Source organism: Pseudopodoces humilis, chromosome 4 (assembly GCF_049639895.1).
Source record: "Pseudopodoces humilis isolate 2021_Gansu_Grassland_sample_001 chromosome 4, ASM4963989v1, whole genome shotgun sequence".
Taxonomy (NCBI): domain Eukaryota; kingdom Metazoa; phylum Chordata; class Aves; order Passeriformes; family Paridae; genus Pseudopodoces; species Pseudopodoces humilis.
Genome location: NC_142203.1, coordinates 53,016,871 through 53,041,454, shown reverse-complemented (window position 1 = coordinate 53,041,454; position 24,584 = coordinate 53,016,871). Strand labels below are relative to the sequence as shown.

Below are 24,584 nucleotides of genomic sequence, written 5' to 3'. Positions count from 1 at the left end.
AAGTTGTTAGGAGATCAGCATATAGTGGCATAAAAGTAAATCTATGTGTTTTTCATTCAGATTTTTTTGAAAGCATGATTGGTATTGGCTTCTGTTACCTCACATGAAAGAGGAACTTTAGGGTTTAGCTAATGAATGCTTATCAGTTGCTGTGCTCACAGTAAGCCTTAAAATTAGGCAGGGAACAATACAAAACATGTGGAAAAACACAGAATCACAGAATATTTTGAGTTGGAAGTAACTCACAAGGATCATTGAGTCCAACTCCTACCCTGCACAGCACTATCCACAAGAATACCACCAAGTGCCTGAGAGCGCTGTCCAAGCACTTCTTGAGCTCTGTCAGGCTCAGTGCTGTGACCATTGCCCTGGTGAGCCTCTACCAGTGCTCAGCCACCATCTGGGTGAAGAACCTTTTCCTGATATCCAACCTAAACCTCCCCTGACACAACTCCAGGCCATTCCCTCAGGTGCTGTCACTGTCACCACAGAAGAAATCAGTGCCTGCCCCTGCTCTTCCCCTTACAAGGAGGTCATAACTGCAATGAGGTCTTCCCTCAGTGTCCTCTGGGCTGAACTGACTATGTGAACTCAGCTGCTCCTCACATGGCTTCCCCTCGAGGCCCTTCACCATCCTTGTGGCCCTCCTTTGGGCACTCTATAGCTTTACATTAGGCTATTGTGGCACCCAGAGCTGTCTCCAGCACTCGAGGTGAGGCTACCCCAGAGCAGAGCAGAGCAGAGCAGGACAATCCCCTCCCTTGCCTGGCTGATGCTGTCCTTGGTGCCCCCAGGACAGGGATGTCCCTTCTGGTTGCCAGGGCACTGCTGGCTCATGTTCAGCTTACTGTTGACCAGGGCCTTCTTTCCATGTTGCTGCTCTCCAGCCTCTCATTTCCCAGTCTGTCCATATGTTCAGTGTTGCCTGATCCCAAGTGTAGAATCCATTACTTTTCCTTATTGAACTTCATATGGTTGGTGATTGCCCAGTCCTCTGATTTGTTGAAGTCTCTTCAGGGCCTCCCTGCTCTCAGGGGAGTCAACAATTCCCAGTTTCATATTGTTAGCAAACTTGCCTAGTATCCCTTCCAGTTCTGCATACGAGTCATTAGTGAAGATGTTGAGGAGCACAGATCCAAGGTGGAGCCCTGTGGCAGGTTGCCAGCCTAATGTCACCCCATTTGCTAGAAGCTTCTCAGCCCACCTTGTGAGTTAATTGCTCACCCATTGTGTCAAATGCTCACCCATCATCTCACCTGTTAGAGATGGTATCAAAAGTTTTACTGAAATCCAGTAAGATTACCTCACCTGGCTTCCCTTGATCAGCTAGGTGGGCTACCTTGTTGTAATCAGGCTTGATAAGCAGGACTTTTACCCTCATGGAGCCATGATACCTAAGCAGAAATTAGGAAATGGGGATACTGAGCAATTACATTCATTTTGCAGTATCATGGAGGAATGTAGTAGCAACTCAAGACACTACTTGGAGCGTCCCTGCCTCTGATTTGTTTCTTTAGTACTCCTAATCTAGAAGTGTTCAGCCAACAGCCATTTGTTCAGCAAGAGCCATTTAGAGAAATGGCTTGAAGCATGCTTGCAGACATTCATTTTTTTTGTGAGAACAATTGAAATGTGAGCTAGGATTGCTCATCTTAATGTGAGCATGGACTGCATGAAATAGCAGCTTCATGATGCTAGCTCTCACCAGGCCTCTTTTTACTTCCTTCTGAGGACTCAAAGTTGGTCATGTGGTGAATGCTCACCTAACAATGTATCATCCTATTCAGCAGATTGTTCTAGGCTAGCTGATGAGGATGTTCCCATTCTTGCTTGTGTAGGCAGGATTTGGTTGGTCATGTAAAAGCAGCAGCGTATAGCTTTCCAGCAGTCCTGTGGCAAAATATAAAGGTTGAGCAAAGAGACTGAAATATTCTGTCACAAGCCATTTTGCTAGATATAAAATGTAAGATACACAGATTATAGAGATAACTGGGGAAAAAAAGGATTTTATGAGGAGTTAGAGTTCCAAGTCATCCTTGTGGGCAAAATAGTGACTGAATTAAGAAACAAGGACAGTAAAATTAATAGCTACACAAACTTATCTATTTTCTAGTTTGAGAGTGCGGTGGTATTCCAGAGTGAAGTGATAAATATTTCTGGGTATTGCAGATAGCCTGCAGCTAATGTAACAGCCATCCATCAATAGTAATGAGCTATATTCCAAATCACATTATGCTTACTTTTTATTATTTATATAGTGAACATCTTATTTTTAATTAATTGGCTTATTACTCTTGTCACACAAGCCATAGAAGATCAGGAGGCATCATCACATTTTCCATCTTCCAGTTGTTCAGTTAGTTGGCTCAGAGAGAGACATACTACTTACATTGTTTCTTTTATTTACTAAGATGTAGGTACTAGCATCTTTCTACTGAGGTACTTGGTCTTACATGAGAAAAATTAGCAAAAAAAGAAGGATTTATTTGTGGCTGTAAGTTACTTTGTGACTTTAGTCACACTGTCTTTGCAGCTTCTTCTGTACTTTTATAGCAATAAAGCAACAAAACTTCCCAGATCGAAAACTGCTAGAAAAGTGTGTAGGAGCCTCACTGGGCTGTGTAGAAGTCCATAGTTGTCATGGATTACTCAGTGGTATGCTGATATGTTGATGGTATGTGTATTCTAAGCACATGAGATACCAAGCAGTATCACAGTACAGACAGCAATACTGTCAAGCAGTGTTTGTTTTTGTCCTTGTTCTTGAGCCATCTAGTCTTAGTGTACCTTTGTCCTGATGCCCTCAACAGTCTCTTTTGAGACTGGGGTGGTTTTACCTGCATGGCACCTCTGCAGTGGGTGGCCTTAAAAGCAAACCTTACTGCAGTTCCTTATCCCACAACTTGTGTTATTTCTCTATCTTCCCAAAATGGTGCCAGAGTGGTAGTGATAACATTTATCCCATGAAGGGGAATTAGGAGAAAAGAGTGTTATGCTGAGTTGATGGCTCTTGTACCAAAGAAAGTGGGGTAAATAAAGAATTCCCTTCCAGCAGAAAGGAGGTAAAGTTCCCCAGTGAAGGGGTCTCACAGGAAGGAGGCTCTGGCTGGGAACAGGATCTGATGAAGGGTACAGCATTCCCAGATTACACAGGCACCATCCTAAACTGTTCTGTCCTCTTTACTTAAAGGTCCTGTGGCATTATTACAATGGTAGCTTTATGAAATCTTTTGTTGTGTACACCATAAAAAATCCTTATAGTATCATGCTTAGGGAGCTCATCCTGAACTCATTTTACAAGGCTCCAAAGTAGATATGAGTTTCAGTGTGCTACTATGATTTGTGGTAATAAAAGAGCAGTTGTTGATACTACAGGCACTGTTATGATTCTTTGAATAAAGGGTGGTATAAGAGTATATAGCCTCTGAATTAAGGCGTGGTATAGGCAAGACTATTTGATGATTTTTTTTAATGAGTTTTTTTTATGATTTGATTTGATGATGAGTTTTGATTCTAAATGCTTCCCACTTTCATCTTAATTCTACATCCTTCTATGAGATTCTTCACTTGTCCATAAATGTGGGGTTTGAGCATTAAACTTCATACATGATAAAAATACTGTTCAAATTCTAAATGTTGGCAGAGCCCTTTGAATCGTATTATTGTTCTTTGTGGGTTACATCTATTAAACTCTTTTAATTTTGTATTTACAGTAACTTGTGTCCTTAATTTTTATTTTCTATAGGACTTCAGTGGAATCATTTAAAAGAGGTGCATTAAGGAAACAATTAGTTAACCTTGCTTCTAGGCAAAAGAGCCTGTTGACTGTTGCCCAAAACCAGGAAATATTAGTGCAGAAAATACAAAATTGCAGGAAAACAAAGCAAATGTTCAATTCATCAGCAGAGAAGCAAATCTCAAACTTAGTTATTTTTCATGGAAGTGATACAAGACAAAGTTTGACTGCTAATGAAATCATGTGTCCTAATACAGTAGCATTGAATACGGGGCTTGGTGCCAGTGTGCCTAATGGAAACAGAGTAGAAGCACACGTCTCTTTGGAAAATAGATTTTCAACTCAGGAATTCATCCAGCACCCACACAGCTGCTTGGATGAGACAGAAGCAAGTAAAGAAGCAATTACAAGCAAAGAGGCCTCTGATCATGCTTTGGCATCTGAAAACAGGGTAAGAGAATATCCCTTTGACAACATGTCAAAGCTGACAAATGCTGCAGAAGTGATGACATTGCCTTCAGAACCTACTATTTCCACTGCTAAAACTAAGTGCTCACAGCAAAAAGACATTGATTGTGTAGCAATTGTAGGACAAAGAAACAAGTCTTTAAATCCCACTTCAATGACCAACACATTAAATATTGTAGAACCCCGAAGCACTGTTGTCAATAGGAATGTCTATCAGACAACCAGTGACAGCAAGCAGGTTCTTTCACATGAGGATCTGCAGAGATATGTGAATAAGAAAGAAACTTTCCAGCAGCAGCCACAGCAAGCAATTTTGTTAGCATCTACAAAGAATTTCGCTAATACTTCACAGCAAATGGTCTTGCAAAGTAGTGAGAATTCATTTAATGCCAACCTGATGCTTAGTAATCTTACCTTAAATACAGACTCTCCAGCAAATATCAGTGAGAAATCTTCACAGAGTTATGGTAATCAGGAATGGGAACAAAAACAAGTGAGATATAGATGGAAGAGTAAGAAAAAGCATCAGTTGATAGATCTGCTTGAGTTGGGAATGATAAAGCCTGGAGAAAATGTTTTAGAATTCAAACTGCAGGTAATTGTTGAGAACAAATAATATTTATATTATTGGATAATGAAAATACCCCACACACTGTATTGTGGAAACAGCTGATTTCATGGTTTAGTCTGCATCTTCAGCACTTACTAGTGAATATTTTTATTCATTGATTATAGATAACTCTTCACGAGTTTAAAAGGTGAATGATGTGAATGAAGTCTTCCTGTCTGCACATAATTTTAAGACCCAGAATATTGCATATGTAAAATTTGTGTTTAACTTTGCATTATCAGTTTGCCAGTGTTTCTTATTGTTAGAAGCAGAATGGAATGTTTGGCTGATCTACATTGTGTAATACCTGGTTTTCATACTGGAAGGAGCAGGAATGTAATTGTTGCTATGACTTAATGTCATTCTTGGAAACAACTGTCAAGTCCCTCAGATAAAAAATGTGATATTAAGGATTTTGTAGTGCTGTAATAGGCATGACTACATGCAAAATTACTTGCTTACATGCTGGTTCTGTAAGCATACAGTATGCTATTAACCATATTTTAAAAAAAAAAAGAAAAGTCTTTTCTTGATACAAAAGCATATCCCTGTCCCTCCAAATACAGAGCAGATTTGCACAGCAGCTGCCACGGCCTGGCTTAGTATTGAGCATATGAGGGAATCATTGACTGAATTCCCAGATCTGAGCTAGTGTCATGATTTGACACTGGCCAAATGCCAGGCACCCACAAAAGTCGCTCACTTGCCCTTCCCTGCCACAGCTGGGCAGAGAAGAGAGGAAAATTTAACGAAAGCTTTGTGAATGAGATAAGGACCAGGAGAAAACACTCCAAGGACATAACAGTCTCAACTTAGAGGTAAAAAGTGAAATTATTATTGACAAAATCAGAAGAGGATAATGAGAAGTAAAAATAAGCCTTTAAAACACCTTTTCCCCCAATCCCCTTCCTCCTTCCCACCAACAGTGCAGGGAGACAGGGTGTGGGGGTTTTGGTCAGTTCATCACTGAAGTTTTCTTCCACTGCTCAGGGAGAGGAGTCCTTCCCTTCTGAGACCACAGAGTCCCTCCCATGGAACACAGTTCTCTGTGAACTTCCCAGCATGTGAGCATGTGAACATTCCCTACTGTGAGCATCCCAATCTCATGAGCAGCAGTCCTCCCAAAACTGCTGCAGTGTGGGTCACCCTTCCATGGGGTGCAGACCTCCAAGGACAGGCTGCTCCAGCCTGGAAGCAGGGCCCCCTCTCTCCATCAAGTCTTCCACAGGATCACAGCCTCCTCCAGGCATCCACCCGCTCAGGCACAGACCTTGGTGTCTCAATGTTGTTCCCCTCACATGTTGTCACCTTCTCCTCTTCTCTGGCTAGGAAAAACTGTACATGTCGCCCTGAAAACTAAGCCTTCTGATCTTGTTTTCATAATTTTAGTTACTTCCCCAGGAAAGTGACTGTAAACCTAAGTGTTTACACATTCCTTCTAAGAAATGTCTTTGATGGATGTTTCGCATGACCAGTGTGATTGGGAAGGTGGTAACTTATTTATCCAATCCCTGGTCATTGCCAAGAATCTATAAATACTGGAGTCAGAAAATAAAGTTACTCCTTTTCCTGTCACACCAGTGAGACGTGTTCGTGTGAATTATTCTGTGTCCTTTAGCAACACTGTGCCCACTTTATTTTGATTTTCTTCTCAAATCTGTTATCACAGAGGCATTACCAACATCTCTAATTGGCCCAGGCATGGCCAGCAGCATGTGCCTCCTCAGAGCCATCCCAGATTGGTTCTGCCAGACATGGTGGAAGCTTCTGGCAGCTTCTCACAGAAGCCACCTCTGTGCCCCTCCCCACTACCAAAGACCAGGCTGTGCAAAACCAATAACAGCTAGTTAATTTCCAGCACAGCATATTGATAAAAACATGAAAAGCTCTTTTCAGGCAACTTACCAGTTTAGTTAATGTAGAAGGAACTCCTTTTCCTATACTTGTAATCTCAGGAATGCTTTTCTGCTGAGAGCTGCCATTTCATGTGGTCTTGTGTTCTGGAACATAGAGTAGTGTAAGTCACAAGGCTGTACATCAGGCCATGTGATAGGTATGGAGACATGCTTCTGTTTTTTGAAGAACATATAATATTCCTTTGAATTGCAAGATGCCTAGGTGGAAGGATGAAAAATTCAGTGTGCCTACTGTAATTTGTCAAGACAGTTGTCTGCGATAGCAGCTTAATGGGTGTGGATCCAAAGGAATTATAACCCAATGCTGCAAGTACTGGTGTTGAACAGGTAGAGAGAAGTAGAGAAGTCAGTGATCTTTACTAGGATGAAAATGACATTTATGTCTTGGAAGACAAAGCTATAGAAATCGAAATTTAGAAGCCAGTGTCTGCTGCATTGCAAAGAGATGATCAGTAAATTTACCTTCTTTATCATTATATAGATGTACTTGATAACAACATACAGATGGTACATTGTCCTTACTTAAGGTTAGCTTTGGGCTGGCAAAATGCAATTGTTGAGCGCTGTAGACCTGGGTTGTGAAACTGTGAACTCAGTCGAGTGCTCATTGAAATATTTGGGTTAATCATCTTAATTTAGTTCTTAAAGCAGCCCCAAGCCAGTGGATATGGTGGGAGATGGTTCAGTATTTGCTGGTGCATCATTCTCTTACTTGGATTGTTTAACCTTATGAAAGATAAGCGACCTTACTAAGTTGCAATAGAGTTGATCAGTTGTTGCATTATTTAGCTCTGTTAGTCCAACTGAGGCCAATATGAAAAAAAAATTACTCAACTATAAACAGCTATAAATTGTTCTTCTGGAGAGGTGTAAATGTTTGCAGACCTGGGCTGTATTAACATTATGAAAGAGGCATTAACAATAAGTTTGTTCATGCTTAATTTTGCATAAGGTAAGGGTGTCAGGTTCCTCCTAAAACATGCAAGTGATATCCCTTGATATAAGTGAAATTTTTGTGCAGATATGTTTGAATGGTTGCTGGAACTTCTTGTGTAGTAATTTCTTGTTGTACAGATGTGCCTTGTGTAAGTGCCTGAGTTCACTACTGCAAATTAATTTATTCAAGGCGTTGTTATGTGTAAGTGGACCTAAGATACAAATACAGTTCTGACAAATGCACATAGGGAGATTTGTCCTGCAGTTGGCTAAAGCAAGTGGTTATTATTATTTATTCTGGTGGAATAAATAATCTTATTTTATAAAATTTTTGATAGTGGCATTAAATTACTTAAGTTTTTCAGAGAAAAACAGAACTAGCTGCAACTTTTTAGCTGTATTGTTCTTTGGTATTTTTCGTGTTTCAAGGATCCTTTTTCATATTTGTTCATTTATGAATTGAAATTATTTATTTTTTAAGGAATTTAGTCATAAAGCTACACTCTTAAAGAATGGCAAAATCAGAACCAGTAAAGGACAAATACTACAGAATCCAGTTCAGTGGGTTAAAGATCTACTAGGAAGTGGTATTTCTGTGACATGGAAGTATGTGTGGAATAAGGTATGCCTGATTTGATTCTCAAAGTTACCAATAACGAGTGGTTGTAACAAGTTTCACTAATCTAGATCTCCATACTGTTCTTAAAGCAAAAGAGGGTATAAGCCTAAATTTTAAACATCATCTTAATTTTAATGAATGAGCAGCAAAGAAAGAGCTACATAGCTGTATCTGTACAGTGATGAACTAGTCATCAGTGTTGAAAGAATGCAGAATGCTTACACTGTAAGCTAGCAGGGATTCGAAGGAGGAGTTTTAAAGATGATTAAGACTGATAGAGAAAGTTGAAAGGTAGTTTGAATAAAAAGTAGCAGACTTACTGAAATATCAGTGTGTCATGCATAACTGTTGCAAAAACACTGGCAGAGTTTAAAGGGGATTACTGATGGGCTGTATTATGCTTGGGTTTTTTTCAATTAGTATTCAGATTAACATAATTTCTCCTTGATCTTGACAGGTGGAGATTAGGTTTACAAGTTAATAAAATTGGTTTTAAAAGACAAGCGAAGTTTCTACACCTATCAGGAAAAAAAACCCCAAAAATACTACTTAAAACAATCAGTTACCCATCTAGATTTCTTTTTACAGGTTACATATCTTGGGACAGAATTGTCAAAATTTAGTGTCAGTGAGGTGTCAGTTTCCAGTGACCTGGAGTTGCCAACACAGAAAGGAAACCCTTCCGGTAGGTACCACTTAAAATCTAATATTCTTCATATTTGAAATCAGCAGTAAGTGATTTCTAAAGAATTTAAAGTCCAAAATTCCTCTATTGATGATTTTTTTCTGGGGTGTATGATTATCACACATCTTGATCTTGAAATGTAAATAGTGCCAGAACTTTTACATGAAGTCTAAAATAGTATACTTCTTCCATAATTGTATTGTGTGAAGAGAATAGTTAGTAATGATTTGGTTGCTGTGTAAAACATTATTATATTAAAGTATTTACTAAAAAGTGAAGTTTCAAGTAAGGTATTTCAATATTTTTTTAGTCTATTGCAAATTCAGATACACTAGCATAAGCTTTAACCTCATATACATCTTCAAATCATATTCAGTTATCTGTGTGATGGAAATCCCAGTATGCTCAAGCAACACTAATAACCAGGAGGATATTTTATTCTCTAAAAATAAATAGTTAAAAGAAACAAAGTGCACTGATGTGACAAAATGACACTGAACAGTTTTTTCAGAACTGCCTAGCAAACTTAAGAACTTTAGTCTAATTCTGATAAGCAATGTGTTCTCAGGGAAACACAAGTCCCTTTGATAGCCAGTTGCACTTCAAATCCATAAAGCTTTTTTGCTTTTGGGATTGGTTCTGTTAATTTGATAAGACACTGCACTTCACGTGAACTGGGATACCAGGGCTGGTCTGTTTTTAACATACTGAAAGTAAATTTAAAGATAATAGTTCAAAAGAACTAGCTGGATATTCAAGCTACTGTGTTCTACTGGTATTTGCTTCAAGCTAAGAGCTGCCAGATGCTGAGTTTACTTTGCCTTGCTTCAGTACCTTCAGTTTATACCAGGTGTAAGTGACTTAGAACTGGTTTCAGTTTCCAAACTTTTTGATAGACCTTTGAAAATTCCACTAGTTCTTCTGAATTATTTGTATCATGAAAAATGTATGATAAACATTGTAACTTCTAGAACAGATAGATCAATTTACTCAAAAACTACTCTTGACAAACAAAAATCAGTCTGAAGATCAGTAAGTGGTTTTCTGTAGTAGGTAGTAGTAGTAAGTAGTCCAGGGTGATTTGGAAGAGTATTTAAGGAAGTATCCTTCCTTAGGGCAAATTTGGGAGAGAACTTCCAAATGGGGGTCCCCCCAGAAAAGCAAATTCAAGTGGCCCCTCCCCCAGCTGGTTTGGGAAAAAGATTTCCTTGGAGAAGAGTGGAAAAAACACTTTCAGAAATGGAATAATTTCTGTTTTATTTATTTATTTTATTTTATTTTTATTTTCTGTTTTTATTTATTTATTTAATTATTTTATATTGTTTTATTAAACAATAAAACCTCTTGCTGTTTGATGAGAGGGCAAATCAAGGAAGAAAAGTCCTTTTCATGTGGTGTAGCTCGGCCCGCTCATGTGTTTATCAGTCCCTCTGGCGCTGGAAAGTGCCAAGGCCCAGGCCCCAGTGGGCTACAGGTGTGAGCTCCCGGGGTTTGGCTGGGTTTTCAGTCCAGAGCAGGTTTGCACAGATCCAAGAAAAAGGGGGGAAAAAATAGTCCAGTGAACTCCTCTGCCTCAGCTAGCTAAAAACTAACTAACAGCAAAGGAGAGCTTTGTCCATGCTGTAGACACCACAGTCCAGGAGCAGGATGTGGGGGAGTGATGCTTTTCCTCAACACAAACTGGGGTTTCTTCCCCCCTTCACTCTCAGAGCCAGTCTTAAAGGTGCAGAACTTAATATGTAACATAAATCAGGCAACTGGAGATGCAAGCATCATAAAGTCACCCCAGGACAGGAAGTTTTTTTGTGATGTGATTTAAGGTGACAGTAACCACTGCCTAACCACTAGTCTTAGGTGAAAAGTTGAAGGAGGGAATGTCAAAGTGCTCTCAGTTTCAGTTCCTTTTAAGATACTGCATGGCCAGATATATAGGATATTAAACAGTGCCTTAAATTATTTCAGAAGAGGATTAATCTGCACTGTTGTTTTGTGGATACAGTTCTGGTCATTGGGCAACCCTTGACTGATTTCCAGGCTCAGTTCATGAGTTAGCTTGTTCCAAGTGTTTTTTCCAGCAGGCACTTTGCCTGCAGCCAGCCAGCTCAAAAGCAGAGGAAAGTTTGTTGGTGTGGTTGTGAACTATTCTGTACTGCTTGCCTGGAGACCTTCCCAGCAACTCTTTTATCTTTCTAATATGATTAGAGCCTGTGCATATTATATAGTAGAAGTTTTTTCTGCTTTTTAGAAAAACAAACTTTTTATTCATACTGTATTAATGATTTTTTTTCTTCGCATCCCATAGCATTGTTAAAAAAGAATACTAGGGCCTGGGAATTTGAGCGATTTTGGAGGAGAATGCTATTATTTTAAATACCCCTCCCTCACTCTCCTTGTAGCTTCCCATACCTTGGTTCAATGTTCATTGAGCTATTGTATGAAAAGCATGGAGAAGTGGGAAGAAAATGAAATATGCAGTGGTTGCATCTAGGCATCTTGTAATAGAAAGAAGCATCTACCAATGAACTTTTTGTACAGCCCAGTTTAGGAAGCGTGTCCTAGGAACCCCTACCAAATCAAGTCCCCTTGGCAACAAGAGGAGTTGCTGTTCTGTGATGGCCAACACAAGAAATGATCCAGTGTTTCAGCTTGCTTGAGATTAATAAGGTTCTTTAAGGTTTGTATAGCATCAGACTTCTAGCTACCTTAGGGGTGTTAGTACAAAAAACTTGAAGAGCCTGTGAAGTAAAGCAGTCCCAGACCAATGCAGGTATTTAACAGAAGTATTAGAGATTGCAATTTTGGAATTGGTCATTTAAATCTTAACTAAATTTCAGTGTATGTATCTTCAAGTCTGAGTCTTTAGTCTCTTCTAGGATCATGCTAGCAGAAAGTAAGAAATACCATATTCAAGCCTGAGTGAAAAGTGAACATTAAGCATATAAGCAGTACTTTTTGATTATCTATATATAGGAAAACAGAAGAAATAGTTATTATATGGCTTAGAATTTCTCTGTGCTTTCTGATACTTGTAATGATGACATAGCATTTGCTAAAAATAACAAAGAAATAACAAGGATTCAGAAGCAGATGTCAGCTGAAGAACAGATGTAAGTTGCAGAGCAAATGTTGGTGTTAGATATTTCACATTGAAATTCCAGCAAAGTGGCTTAAAAGCAAAGCTTATTCAGTTGTTACAGCAAGTGTGATATTCACATTCATTTTGCAGATTGCTATTTCAGGAAGACAGTCTTTGGAAAACAGCATGACTAGTCCAATTTTTGTGCTCAGGCAATCCCTTACTGCCTTTAATAACCATTAAGCACCTGTAAAGATTAAAACAGCTCTTGTTCACCTTTAGTTCATGAAAGTTCCCAAAGTTTTATGGAAGAAGAGTGTTTTCAAGGGACTCTAAATGATTTCTTAATGGCTGAAACATAAGCTGTTTTGAAAGGTTTATGTTAGTGTTATTTCAGGTATGGAGTATTAAATTTTCAACTGAACTCAGTAGGAATGCTTGAAAGCAAGTAATAAACAAGCCCAAATCATCTTACAGGAGCAACTGCTGTGCTGGTAAAGGAGCAAAGGCAAGTCTGCCATTACATGTGTTAGGTGCTGTTAGGCTGAGTGAAAATACGGAGAAACAAAATAATAAAAATAAAAAGCATAACTTCTCTGTGCATTAAACCATCAGTGTTAAGTGAAACTTTTTGTTTTTTGAACAAAAAGTATCGTTTTTACGCTTCCAGGAAAAAAATTTATCATAAGGGACACCAGCATTATCAGTACTAGTAGTGGCTCCATTGCTCAGCCTCTTAGAAGCTTTGACCTGGGTAATATGCAGCCAAACATCACATCCTTGCCACAAACACAAGTTGTGAGAGCTGTGTGCTGAAGGAGAAGCAGTTGTTGCCAGGGAATTTATGAGTAAGTGTTTTTTTAGCAGTCTAGAAAACCTAATGGTGGATGCAAGGGCTATGAAAGAGATATGAAAGGAAAAAGAAAAGTAGGTGGCATGGAATTGATTTGTGTGTGGGCGGGAAAGAGTGCTGGGGAAAAATTATGATGTTGATGAGGGTTTAGATTGATCTAAATGACCCAATAGCAATGTTTTTTAGAGCTCAATATGGTTGACTCTCCTGTGTCCAAATTAGAAGCATTTTGCTATTTTGGTGTAGTTAACAAAATAACTTCATTTCAAGTACTCAGTTAAATGTCTCAAAAAAAAAATAGTATAGAGAAATGTCTTCTGGATTTAGATGGAAAAATATGATACATAAAGCATTGCTAAATAATCTTGTGTAATCTAATTTAAAGGGTGCTGTGGAAATACTCCTGAAGAGGCTCTGACCATTGTAACTTCGTGTTTTCAGTATTGCATTTTTACATTAATTGCACATTAAACCCTATCTGTAATACTTGTATGACTTGAACAGTGCCTATTACACTTGATCTGGTATGTTTGCCTCTTCCATCTGTGATTATGCTACAAAGGGATGACCCTGACTGACCCTGACTGACAGTGCAAAGTTAGAGTGATCAGCTCAAACCCCAGTGCCAGATAACTCAACACTGGCATGGGTAACAGTGCCGAGCCAGGTCTGCTGTGGGAGGCAGGAAGAGGGAAAACAGAAGTCAATCTAGTCTTTTTTTTCTGTCATTGTAAACGAAAAGTGCATCCACATTTTAAAGCAATTCTTAATGCTTCTGTACATAGGCCCTACAGCTATCCTGCAAAGAATTAAGCTGAGAAATCTCCGCAGAAAGTTCTTTGTTATCCCTTTTTTTTTTTTTTTTTAATTAGAAGCAAGCAGACTTATTATCTTAAATGCAGGACAGAGTATTTGGAGGAAAGTGGTCTTTTAAGTTACAAAAAATAGATTGTGTAGTAGTGTAGATTGCTACATTTATATCAAAAAAAGCAGATTGAACTGCTCTTTGATATTAATTGAAAAGTAACGAACATTATGGTTTATGGGAGTTATGTTTCTCTGCTGAAGAAATGAACAGCCATGTCACCCTGAAAACTCAGCTTTTGTAGCTTGTTGTCATAGTTTTTCTAAAGACTTTCCCAGGACAGTAACTGTAAACATAGATATGTGTACATTCTTTCTGTTACACGTCTTTTGATGCACATCTCTCATGGCCAGTGCAGTTGGGAAGGTGTTATCCTGACCATCCAATCCCTGGCCGTGGTCAGAAACCTATAAATCCTGTGAGAAGAAATAAAGTTCTCTCTTCCTTTCACCACACCTCAAGCTGTGTTCGTGTGATCTATTTCATGACCAGCAGCAGCACAGCCACATTGAAATTTTCCCAAATATGGCTACAATTTGTATTCTGCTTGCCAGAATAATGGTCTTGTAGCATGTATGGTCATTGTCACCCTACCATCTTTGGTGCTCAGTCCTGAATGGAAACAGTTACAGCAAGAGTGTAGAGTAATTTTGTAGCAGAAGTAACTATTAACAGACAATGGAGATGATGCAAAATTAAAGATATATTTTATAATAAGAATTAATAAATTTGAAATTTACAGGAATGTTGTTCCATATATAAATTTTTGCTCATACGTCCTATAATTACTCTGTTGATTGAAGAAAAAAAAGCTGCTGATGCAGTATAATATGTACAAATTTAACCACCATCTCAGTTTCAACATCTCTGCCTTATGGATCTCAAATATTTTGTGTACAGGTCTGAGTAGAAGCTTCTTGAGTTTCACAGTCTGACCAAATTTTTTAAAGTAAACTGTAAAAAGCAAACTCCTGTTTTAGAAGGAAATTCCTTTGCTAGCATCTCAGGATTAGTGCTTCAATAAGTCTCTTAAATGAGGTTTTGTAAGTGCTGTGAGAAGGCCCATAACCATTACTGCATTGCTTTGCCCTCTAGTTGTGTTTCCAAAGAACTAGGCACATACACAATGCCACTGCTGTTTTACTTTGTGCCAAATAAAATCTGAATGTAAAACTCAAATGTATAAATTCACTTTAAATAGTTTACTTTGTGGGCTTTACTAGTCCTGGTAAAGGATAGAAAGATAATTAATTTCAGTTTTCTTGATAGTGAGTTGTCGTGTCTTGTACACCAGTACAAAGTTGTGACATTGAAATGGCTGACTTAATAGGAGAGTATTTAAATCCACGTGAATCATTCCAATAAAATGAAGCTTAGCTATTATGTGTGTCAGTACCATCCTAAACAAGTGTAAAATCAAGCTACTAAAAAACACTGCATGTGCAATATTTGCAGCAGTCTTCCATTATACTTTAAATTGTAAACTTTTCAGGACAGGGCTCTCATGTGCACATATGAATCATTGAAGATACTTTGTAACATAATCGAAACTACAAATCTAGCCCATTTTACAATAATACATTTTTTGCTGTACTGTACACCACATGAGAACTCCAGGTTCTGGTTAGGCTCCAATAATTATGTCAGAAACTACTTTCACTAGAAAAATTTACTATTCTTCATGTTTTTGGAGGAAAGTAGGAAAAGATCGTAAATAACGTTAGTGGTTGAAAAGTCAAGATATAAACTGAGAACCCCAAGTTTATTATTTCTAACAAAAATGACATGGCTGAATATATCTGAATTTTTTGGACTGGGTGTTAATGAAGTAGTAGCTTATCATACCATCAATAATGGCAACAGTGATGTGAAAGAGAAGTACTTGAAATATTTAAAAACCTACAGCAAATGAATCACATACAATCAAAAACAAAACCCTGACATCTAATACATATCTTTTCCTCCTTACCTATAGTAGAATATTCACCAGCTGCACTATGTCCCCATTTATGTGTCTCTAAAGAACGGGGAGAAAGACTATATATTTTTTTGTATTTTGTACTTCGGAAGAAAAGTGAGATTGTACACAAAAATGTCTATCTGTAATATTTTTCAGTCTCTGGGGTATTTCAAGGTGCAACCATTCCACTGTTCTCTGTTCTTTATGGTGTACTGACGAAATACTTGAAAGTACTTTCCAGTATTGTAAAGTTCCAGGCATTTGCTTTACGTGTTTACATACTTTACAAAGAAGTGCACAGTTCTGTCTGCAGAATTTACAAAGCTGTATTTCCCAGTAATTGCCTGAGGTATAGGCTTCCCTCACATTGCCTTCCACAATCCTCTACCGCTGTTATTTGACTGTCAGCAGGGTAGGAGGTAAACTGTCACATGCTTGATTCAGACTTGAGCTGTGTGGCCAGCAAGAGCCAAAAAAGCCCCAAAACCAAGTCACTTTTCAGAGGGCCAAAAATTATGTGTAGGCAGAAGGGAGCCCGTTTTAAGTATCTAGTACTTGTATTTCTTATCTGTAAGCCAGATTTTTCTGAAATTGGAAAATTACTTCAGGAGAAACCAGGTGATACGGTGATTACTCAGAATCGTAGGCTAACATAGGTTCAGTGGGACCTTTGGAGGTCTTTGGTTCAACCTTCTGTTCAAAGGAGGAGCAGTTTCCAAGTTAGATAAGGTTTCTTGATGCCTTGTCCAGTCAAATTCTGCATATTTTCAGGGACAGGTATTCCTATGCTTAACCATGCTCATGATGAATTTTCCCCCATATATCTAGTTGGAAACTTGCTTGTTAGAAATTTTGGCCTTTTTTCTTTTTTATACAGAAGCTATATTCTCCTAAGAAGTCCAGCTAAGAGTATTTAAAACCGACTCCTAGTTGAGTGGTTTGAACATTGGCTTTCTGGCCTTTTTACTTTGTGAAACAAGTGGTAAAAATATCCTTTGATAACTGACCCATCTTCTTAATTAATCAGGTGCACTATAACATTTTCATCTGCTTTGGTGGTCCCATGGAGGCTGAGAGAAGACTGAGACAAACAGAACTGTTGTAGATTATTTTCCTGGAACAATTTTTTTTTGTCTGTTTGATGAAAGCAAAAAATGCAAGGCAGTGTGATACACATCAGCATTTAAGAGGCACTGGCTTCACCTGCTGCTTTTCTTTTGGCAGACTATTTTGACATGACATTGATTATATGAGGTGAAAACATTACGAGATTACCTGATGATTTTACCTTGGGAAGTGTTCAAATTTTATCTCATTTTTACCTTGTGTTTTTTTTCAGGAAACACTTTTAACAAAGTTATGAAAAATATTCGAAACAAAACAATTCAGTCTTTCAATCACCATGTGAAAATAGTGTAGGAGAAGGCTTTAGAAGTTGTTTTGAGGTTGTGCATAAAACTCAACAAACTAATTACAGCTGCTGTAGATTTTGCCAGTGCATGAATGGATTGTTGGTTTTTCAAAGCACTGTTCTGACCTGAACTGAAACTTGATAATCTTCCAACCAGCATTTTAATCTGCTATAAACTGCAAGAATTTTAGCGTTCTGGTTTTAATTACCCAAGTTTGGAGTGGGAACTTTTTATGCGCTATCTTGGCACATTAATTTCAGGTTTTCTAAAATGGTTAGAAATAATTTTAGAGAACCATTTTCCTTTCAAGTGAGTATACAAATGAATCATTATATAATCAAGTCTACAACAATAACATAATAGGTTAAAAAGAAAGAATTGCATCCTGGGAGCCTACACCCTTCTAGTCATACCAAGAAATAGTCTTCTACAATTATTTTTAAAGCAATCTTTTGGTCTTTCAAGAAAGGATACTAGTATATGCATTTGTTGACATTGAACACAAATTCAGTAATATTGATGTTTAAATAGAGTGAGTGGCTTAATTGAGAAACTGAAAGTTCATCTGGACAGCTATGTAAAAATATTTTTTGTGAGAACAATTAAGCCAGCCATTTTTTTATGTATTTTGGAAGTACTTATTTTATTTCTTTATAAATTCAGTCTTGAAGATAGATTCTCTTATGGGAGGATGTGCACAGTTCTCAGTTAGTATTGGCATGTATGTCAATTATACTTCTTTCACCCTTCGGGGAAAAAAAAACCATTTTGCATCTATAGCAAAAGAGTTTCTGAGATTTAATTTGTAATTTTGTTTCTCTTAGCAGTTATTGAAACATTTCTGTATCTCTACAGTATATTGGCAGACTTGACTTTGCCACATTGTTAAATGGATAATGTAACAATTATCTTGACGCACCAGTTCAAGGTCCTTGAAAATAATAATTCAGAATGTGTCACACACTAAGCATTTGTTACTGTGTAACAGGCATACCCCCCCCACCCCAGGATACATAGGACAAGGCAAAAAACAGTTACTGTATAAGATAATAATGTAGGCAGAAGGATAATGGAAAATAACATTCATATCACTTACCCGGGTAATGCTCTGAAGAAAGGTATAAAGAAATATTTCTGTTGTACATTTTTGAGACATTTACAAACAGATGAACTATTAACTGTGTCTCTTAAAAAAGCATAGCATCTTTGGGTTCATTTGTAGGAACAATACTTTCTACCATATGAAACATGTTGTAATTTAAGATTTCAAGGTAAACCTTGAAACTGATACCTTAGCATAAAAGGCATGAATACTTGGTCTCTAATCATACCTGCAAGTCCTTTTCCCATGTAGACACAGTACAACAAGAAAGGCCACTGTTGTGGAGTACTTTGAAAGAAGAATTATTCTAAACATCTAATACTTCTTTCTGCTTTGTGACATTGTTTTTGCTAATAAAGGACATAAAGACACATGAACTTCTAAGGAATACTATCCCTTATTGAATGGACAAAGAAATGTTTCTTTCTCAAATATACCATTTTATCTAGAAGGGATGAAATAAAATAATGAATTGTGAAAGTATTAATTAAATTCCACATTATTGCTATACAAATTTAAGTTATTGGCAGATGATGAACTGAACCTATAGATTATCTATGATGAGTACCTGATATGTGAAGAAAAAAACATAGGCTAAGGTACTATCAGGAGGTGCTCTATATCCTTCTGGCACTGTTATAGATGTTCTGTGAATTATCTGGTCATTATAGTCCATTAAGGAGCTTCCGAACTGAAATTATTTATTTAGTATTATGATACTATAAATAAACTTTGATTTTTTTTTTTTTTCAAAGGTTCATAATTACCAGTGCAAAAAATGCAGTGTGCATGATTTAGGTCACTTGATAGATTAATTAGATTAATTTGTGGGGAAGAGGTACTTTCAACATTGGAATGAAGATAGACACAAAGGATTGCAATGCAATTAGTCAAAATCTCTGCTGTGGGTACCGCCTTAACTTCAGGTGTCTGACTGACACGATTGATCTGTTCATTAGAAGAAGATGTCTCCTTACCGATTGCTTTATAAGGACAGAGGATGTGGACTCCAGCATCTACAAAAGAAAAAAAGAATTGACATCTATATCATGTGAAGTGAATCAAGAACTGTGGGGAGACCTGAAATGAAGGCATTTAGAAGGAAAAAACTATAAAATTTACTGGGAAAGCATTATATTTTATTGGATAAAGTTCTGGTCTTACAATGGCAATCTGTCCACACACATCTGTTTTTCCAAAATACCAGGTCTCAACCATCTTTTCTTTCCATTTGATAGATCATGAATTTAAAAAAAAACCCTGAAGAACACAAAAGGCAGTTACTTGCTTTCACTCACGCTTCAGGAAAATACTAAGTAAAATAAGTTCTTGATATGTCTCTAACAGGAACCAATTGATACATTCTAATCTTAGGAGAGAAAAAGAGGTATATGTACAAGGCCACTACATATCTGGGTTAAAGGGAAATAAGGCATAGGAAAACATTAGTTTCAGACTAAACTGGCCAAAAGCTCATATTCCTCTAACTGAGACTTCTTCTTCATCCTTAAGAATTGTAGAATATAATGAACCAGTACCATATTGAACTGCTCCAGTAAACTTTTCAGCTTAGTAAATTTCTTGTGTTAATCCAGGTTCCAGTGCTCAGGCTCAGTGTAATAGGTAATAGGAACACTTAAACTGAAAGAAAAGTTATTTTCAAAATTCTCACTAGCAGAATTATTGTGCCTCAATCCAGTAGCAGCATTTTTTTAAAGATTCAGAAGGCCCAAAAACGTTGTTTATGTGAAATGCTGGCTGTTATTTCTGAGGCCTTACTTGGTCTGAATAGACAATGCCTGTTGGAACCCCTGGATTGTGACTGATCTTCTTTAAGTTCTTGAGGGGAGTGTGGATAAAGCCCAAGAAACTTGAGAGTACTTAAGACAGATTTTTGTTCTATTAATATTCCACTGTGTCACTCTAGATCAAATGCTGTCACCCTTAAGTATGTTGTTCTTAGATCTTCTCTTTGTTTATGGATCTGTAGCCTGTGTCTAGACTTGCTGTGCTGAACTAGATCCTTTTGACTCAGAAGAACATAATCTCCTGTGACTTTGCCAGGTACTGCAAATCAGTTCATCTTTACCACAAATCTGATAGTAATCAGTACCTGTTTTATAGAAGCATTTAAACAGTATTTACTGATGCTTGTAAATTTGCTTAAATATGTTGCCTAAACTTCAAGAGCATTTAAATTATTTTACAGATAATTTACACCTGTAAGATAGTTATAAAATACTTAACCATGTTTTTGGATAGTTCCTGTACTTTCTTGCTTGGGAAAAATAAGATAGATACTACTGGGATTTTTAAGACCTGATCTTTCAGGAGCTGTTTTAGTCATCAGAAAATGGTGACTCTGCACTGAAGTGACAGTTCAACCTTTATGCAACTGGAGATTATGGTCTGACATTCATGTAGTTGCACCATTAATGGAAATTCTCCTTAAGTACGATTTTCACATTCTTGGCAGCCACAGCAGACAAGGTCTGGTAGAGATGCAACAAAATGGAAACACAAGTTGAAAACATTTAGAGTGGTTTCCAAACTATAGGACTAAAATAGATAATATAAAGACAGGAGAGATGTCGATAAGCAGGATGGAAAAACTATCAAAAGATAACATGTGTTTTCCCCATATTTATGGAAAAAATCCTCATTCTGATATTGATACTTTATCTTACACTTCATGAAGATGATGGAAAACTGACAGAATAGGACAGCCAGGGTGGAAAAGCAGAGAAAGACCCTGCCTGTGTGTCTAAATTTACTAAGTTTGCTTCTGTACCTGAGGTACTGAGTTTTGGATAACAATATAGGAACCTTTGTTGGCTGATTACAGCACCTAAACTGCCAGTCTTTTTTAAGGGGATTAGAGTTAACAGTTGGCAAAGAGCAGGAAGAAAACCTCAACGTGGGTATCAGAAGATTAAATGTATAGCAAAGAGATAGAAGAAGGGGAGAAAGACTTGAGAGAGAAAAATGCTAAGGATGTTATCATTGGTGTCAGAGGAAGAAACACGGGGATCAAAATACTGATTCATACCTACTGTCTGTGGATATAGAGACTTTTTTATCAAACACTGGTGTGAGAACTGAGGAAGGCAGCTTTAGGATGTATACATTACTGTGGTTTTGCCAGATGTTGACTGTTACCTAAAATTACTGAGAAGTCAAGAATATGGAGATTAGATATGTTACTTATTCACTCAGGTAAAGTATTTATGGTGGAATAGTGATGTTTAATTAACAAAATATGAATCCAATAGGTAAAATATAAATTTGACACAGAGGAATCAACAAAGAAAGCTATTAGCTGATGCTGAAAAAGGTGACTTCAAACTTCTTACACTTCACATTTGAGTTGAGAATTTTTAGTCAGTAAGTTAAATCATTGCAGAGAAGAGCATTTCCAAAGTAAGAAAATAGCATAGTTTTCTAATTATGACCTATCAATATGTGTTGTTAAATTAACTTTGGGCTTTGCTAAGAATTTTCCCTCTGCTTGCGTACAAAATGTGGACATTTCAGAACAAAATAAAAGCATCTTTTCAACAAACTAGAGCAGGTTGAAGCCATGCCTATCATGCCACTGTATACTCAGCATTAATGAAAAGGTTTCATTTCAATTTCTGCTACTTTATTTCATTTCTAAAAATTCCCAGGCATACTTTAAGATATTTTTTACCTGAAGTTGTCTTTAAAACCATTTTGCGATTTTTTAATCCAAGCATTCCTTGTGCCCTTTAAAACACCACTTCTAAGTGAGTGTATAAGTTGGCTTCTTCTGGTGTGACTGCTGCTTCGTAAGTGTGAGGAGTGTTGGGATGTAACCTTTCGTGTGGGTCTCATGTGCAGGCTGCCCACCTTTGCTGCAGTCAGCAATACTTAAATATATTCCAGAAGTCACATCATACATTTTGTTCCATTATGTGCTGTGTTATATGTACTGCACATGCATCGAGCTTGTAAGATACCAAATACAATCCTGTCCTCATTGGAGTCAGAAGTTTTTCTGTGGGTGTCATAGGTGTGGAACAACACATGTCCTCACGTACAAGACTCTATTTGCACCTCTGAACACCAGCCTGTCTCTTCTAATGTCAATTTTCTGCTTTGCTGGCTTTGGGTGGTGTGCTTCTGGAACTCAGGAAATGGCAGGGAAATTATCACCAAGACATGGAATTGAAAGGTCTTACAACTCAAATCACACTGTTTGTTTTAGCACTGTCACAAATGATATTGTCTATTCAGTGAGTATATTTTGCTTTTTAGAATCAGTGTAGGTAACACAAATGAAAAATGGTGGCAACAAAGACTCTTGGGATGGCATATGATAGCCCAGTAATAATTACAAGCTTAATGGCCAACTGATGTCACTTCAAACATGTTTTCTCTGCATTTTGACAAGCATTTATCTTGACTGATCTAATAATCCTGAAATACATATTCTGGTTTGTTTCTTGAGATACTCGAATGTTGTTTGGACACAATATTTTGTTGTGGTTTGTTGTTTCAGTTTTGTTGTTGGTTTTTATTGTTTTTTTTAAACAGCAATGATCTCCACTTTCATGAGAGTTCTCTCTCTTGATACCATCTGCTATGTGTGACAGTTCTGCCCTCACTGGCAGTTTTCTGTGTTGGGCTGGTTGTGGCAGCTCAGCAGCTCTATTACTTTCTGCAAGGATACCAAAGGGAGAAAGTATGGAAGAGGTATCAAAGCAAGTAACTCTGAAATCTGCAGTTCCAAGTGCCTTTCGGACTCTGTGCTGTTATGGATCAATGTCTTCTAATATTTCTTACTGCTGTATCTTTACAATGTTACTCTGTTACTGATTTTTAACAGAATAGTTCAGCTTCTCTTGTATTGACAAAAGTGCTTTAAATTTATGCATTGCAATAGTTAATTCAGTCCAGCAGATATTCAGATACTGCAAATACCTATAGTTTTGTCCAGCAGTTTCTTCTGTACAGATGTGCACTTTCCTTTTTATAAAGTCATTTCAGGATGGGCATTCTCTGTGAGAGAGATTCCTTATTTTCGCAATTACATTGAATATGCCTCTTTGTAGACATAATACATGAAATTCAAGCAGTACCAATGAACAACTGTGTTTTCCTGTTATACAATTGGAAATGTCCGGGATGACTAGCTTCTCAGGCTGGACAGAAGAAGGTGTAGTGTGGCCTTTGCCTCATTGAAGACTGGGTCTGAGTGAGACATATGGTAAGATATCACAAGTTTTACCCCACAATATTCCAGGAGCACATTACAGATTCTTAGGGATCACTAAGGCTTACAAGGTTCTGACAAACTGCAAACACCATTTTAGGTAATAATGCCAGTGATTACTTTCCATTGATCTAATTTACACTCTGTAATAATTTGCATTAATTTCCAACAGGCTCTTCTGTCCAGTTCAACTCCGTGGAAAGCCTGACACATTTCCTTCAATTTCATGAGATAGTAATGGCACATAAAGAGGAGTTTCTACCTTGCTCTGCAATGGAAAAACACTGGAGTTTCTACAAAGAATGCAAAGATTTTGGATTCTAAAGACTTCTACAGTGCTAATGCTTTTTTCTTTGCCATCACTTAAAAGTAAACATTTGAGCTTTTAGAACTAAGTACTTTGCTAGTGTCATTTTGATAAATCATTTGTCCAGCACCTGGGATAATGGAAAGATTGTTTGGGTAAGTGAGGAACAGGGAAGTACTTAGTAGCAGGCAAGGATAACTGTCAATATTTATTTTATGCTGCAAGATTAAGAAATGGGGAAGTAGATAGGACTTACACACTGATGCTCATTGTGAATTATATTCCAGGTTGATTACTTGGTATGAGCTTTTAAGTTTTAATTTAAGATTAAAGTAACTGCCCATGCTTGATGGGGCAGGACAGAAACAGGCAGACATCAACACTCACAGTCACTTCTTACACCTAAACCTGGAACTTCTGTGGCTGAGCATTTGCTATCAGAAATAGCAATGCCTGTTTGGGTAATAACAACATTTAGTTAGGTTAGGCAAAAAATCAAGATCAGCAGCCTTGAGAATCATCATCAGCTTTGCTTTATGTGGCATATGTATGTAAACATTTGAGAAAGGGAGCAGGTGCTCAGAGAGGTTAAAAGAGGAATCTTAGCTGTTGGAAATGCTCAGGAAAATTCCATTCAAGTTCCAGCCAAATCTCTCTGATAGGCAGAGAAAAATGTGCTGGCATGTGACAGGAAATGCAATTAGCCTGTTTGCAGAACACAATTTTTCCAGGTAACAGCATCTTAGATATTCATCCCAATCTCTGGAGGATTTCTATTTGTTTTAATTTTACAATGCTTGAAT

At 37.5% G+C, this 24,584-nt stretch overlaps 1 protein-coding gene across 1 annotated transcript in view; it reads left to right on the top strand.

Moving 5' to 3' along the window:
- ANKRD31 (ankyrin repeat domain 31) overlaps positions 1–23,798 on the top strand; it is a 63,237-nt gene extending 39,439 nt beyond the window's left edge. Inside the window, 6 exon segments of the mRNA XM_088054417.1 lie at positions 3,746–4,799; positions 8,148–8,288; positions 8,874–8,970; positions 12,717–12,849; positions 12,851–12,894; positions 23,647–23,798. Of these exon segments, the coding sequence (XP_087910543.1) occupies positions 3,746–4,799; positions 8,148–8,288; positions 8,874–8,970; positions 12,717–12,849; positions 12,851–12,894; positions 23,647–23,798 (1,621 nt within the window).
- The last annotated feature ends 786 nt before the right edge of the window (positions 23,799–24,584 follow it).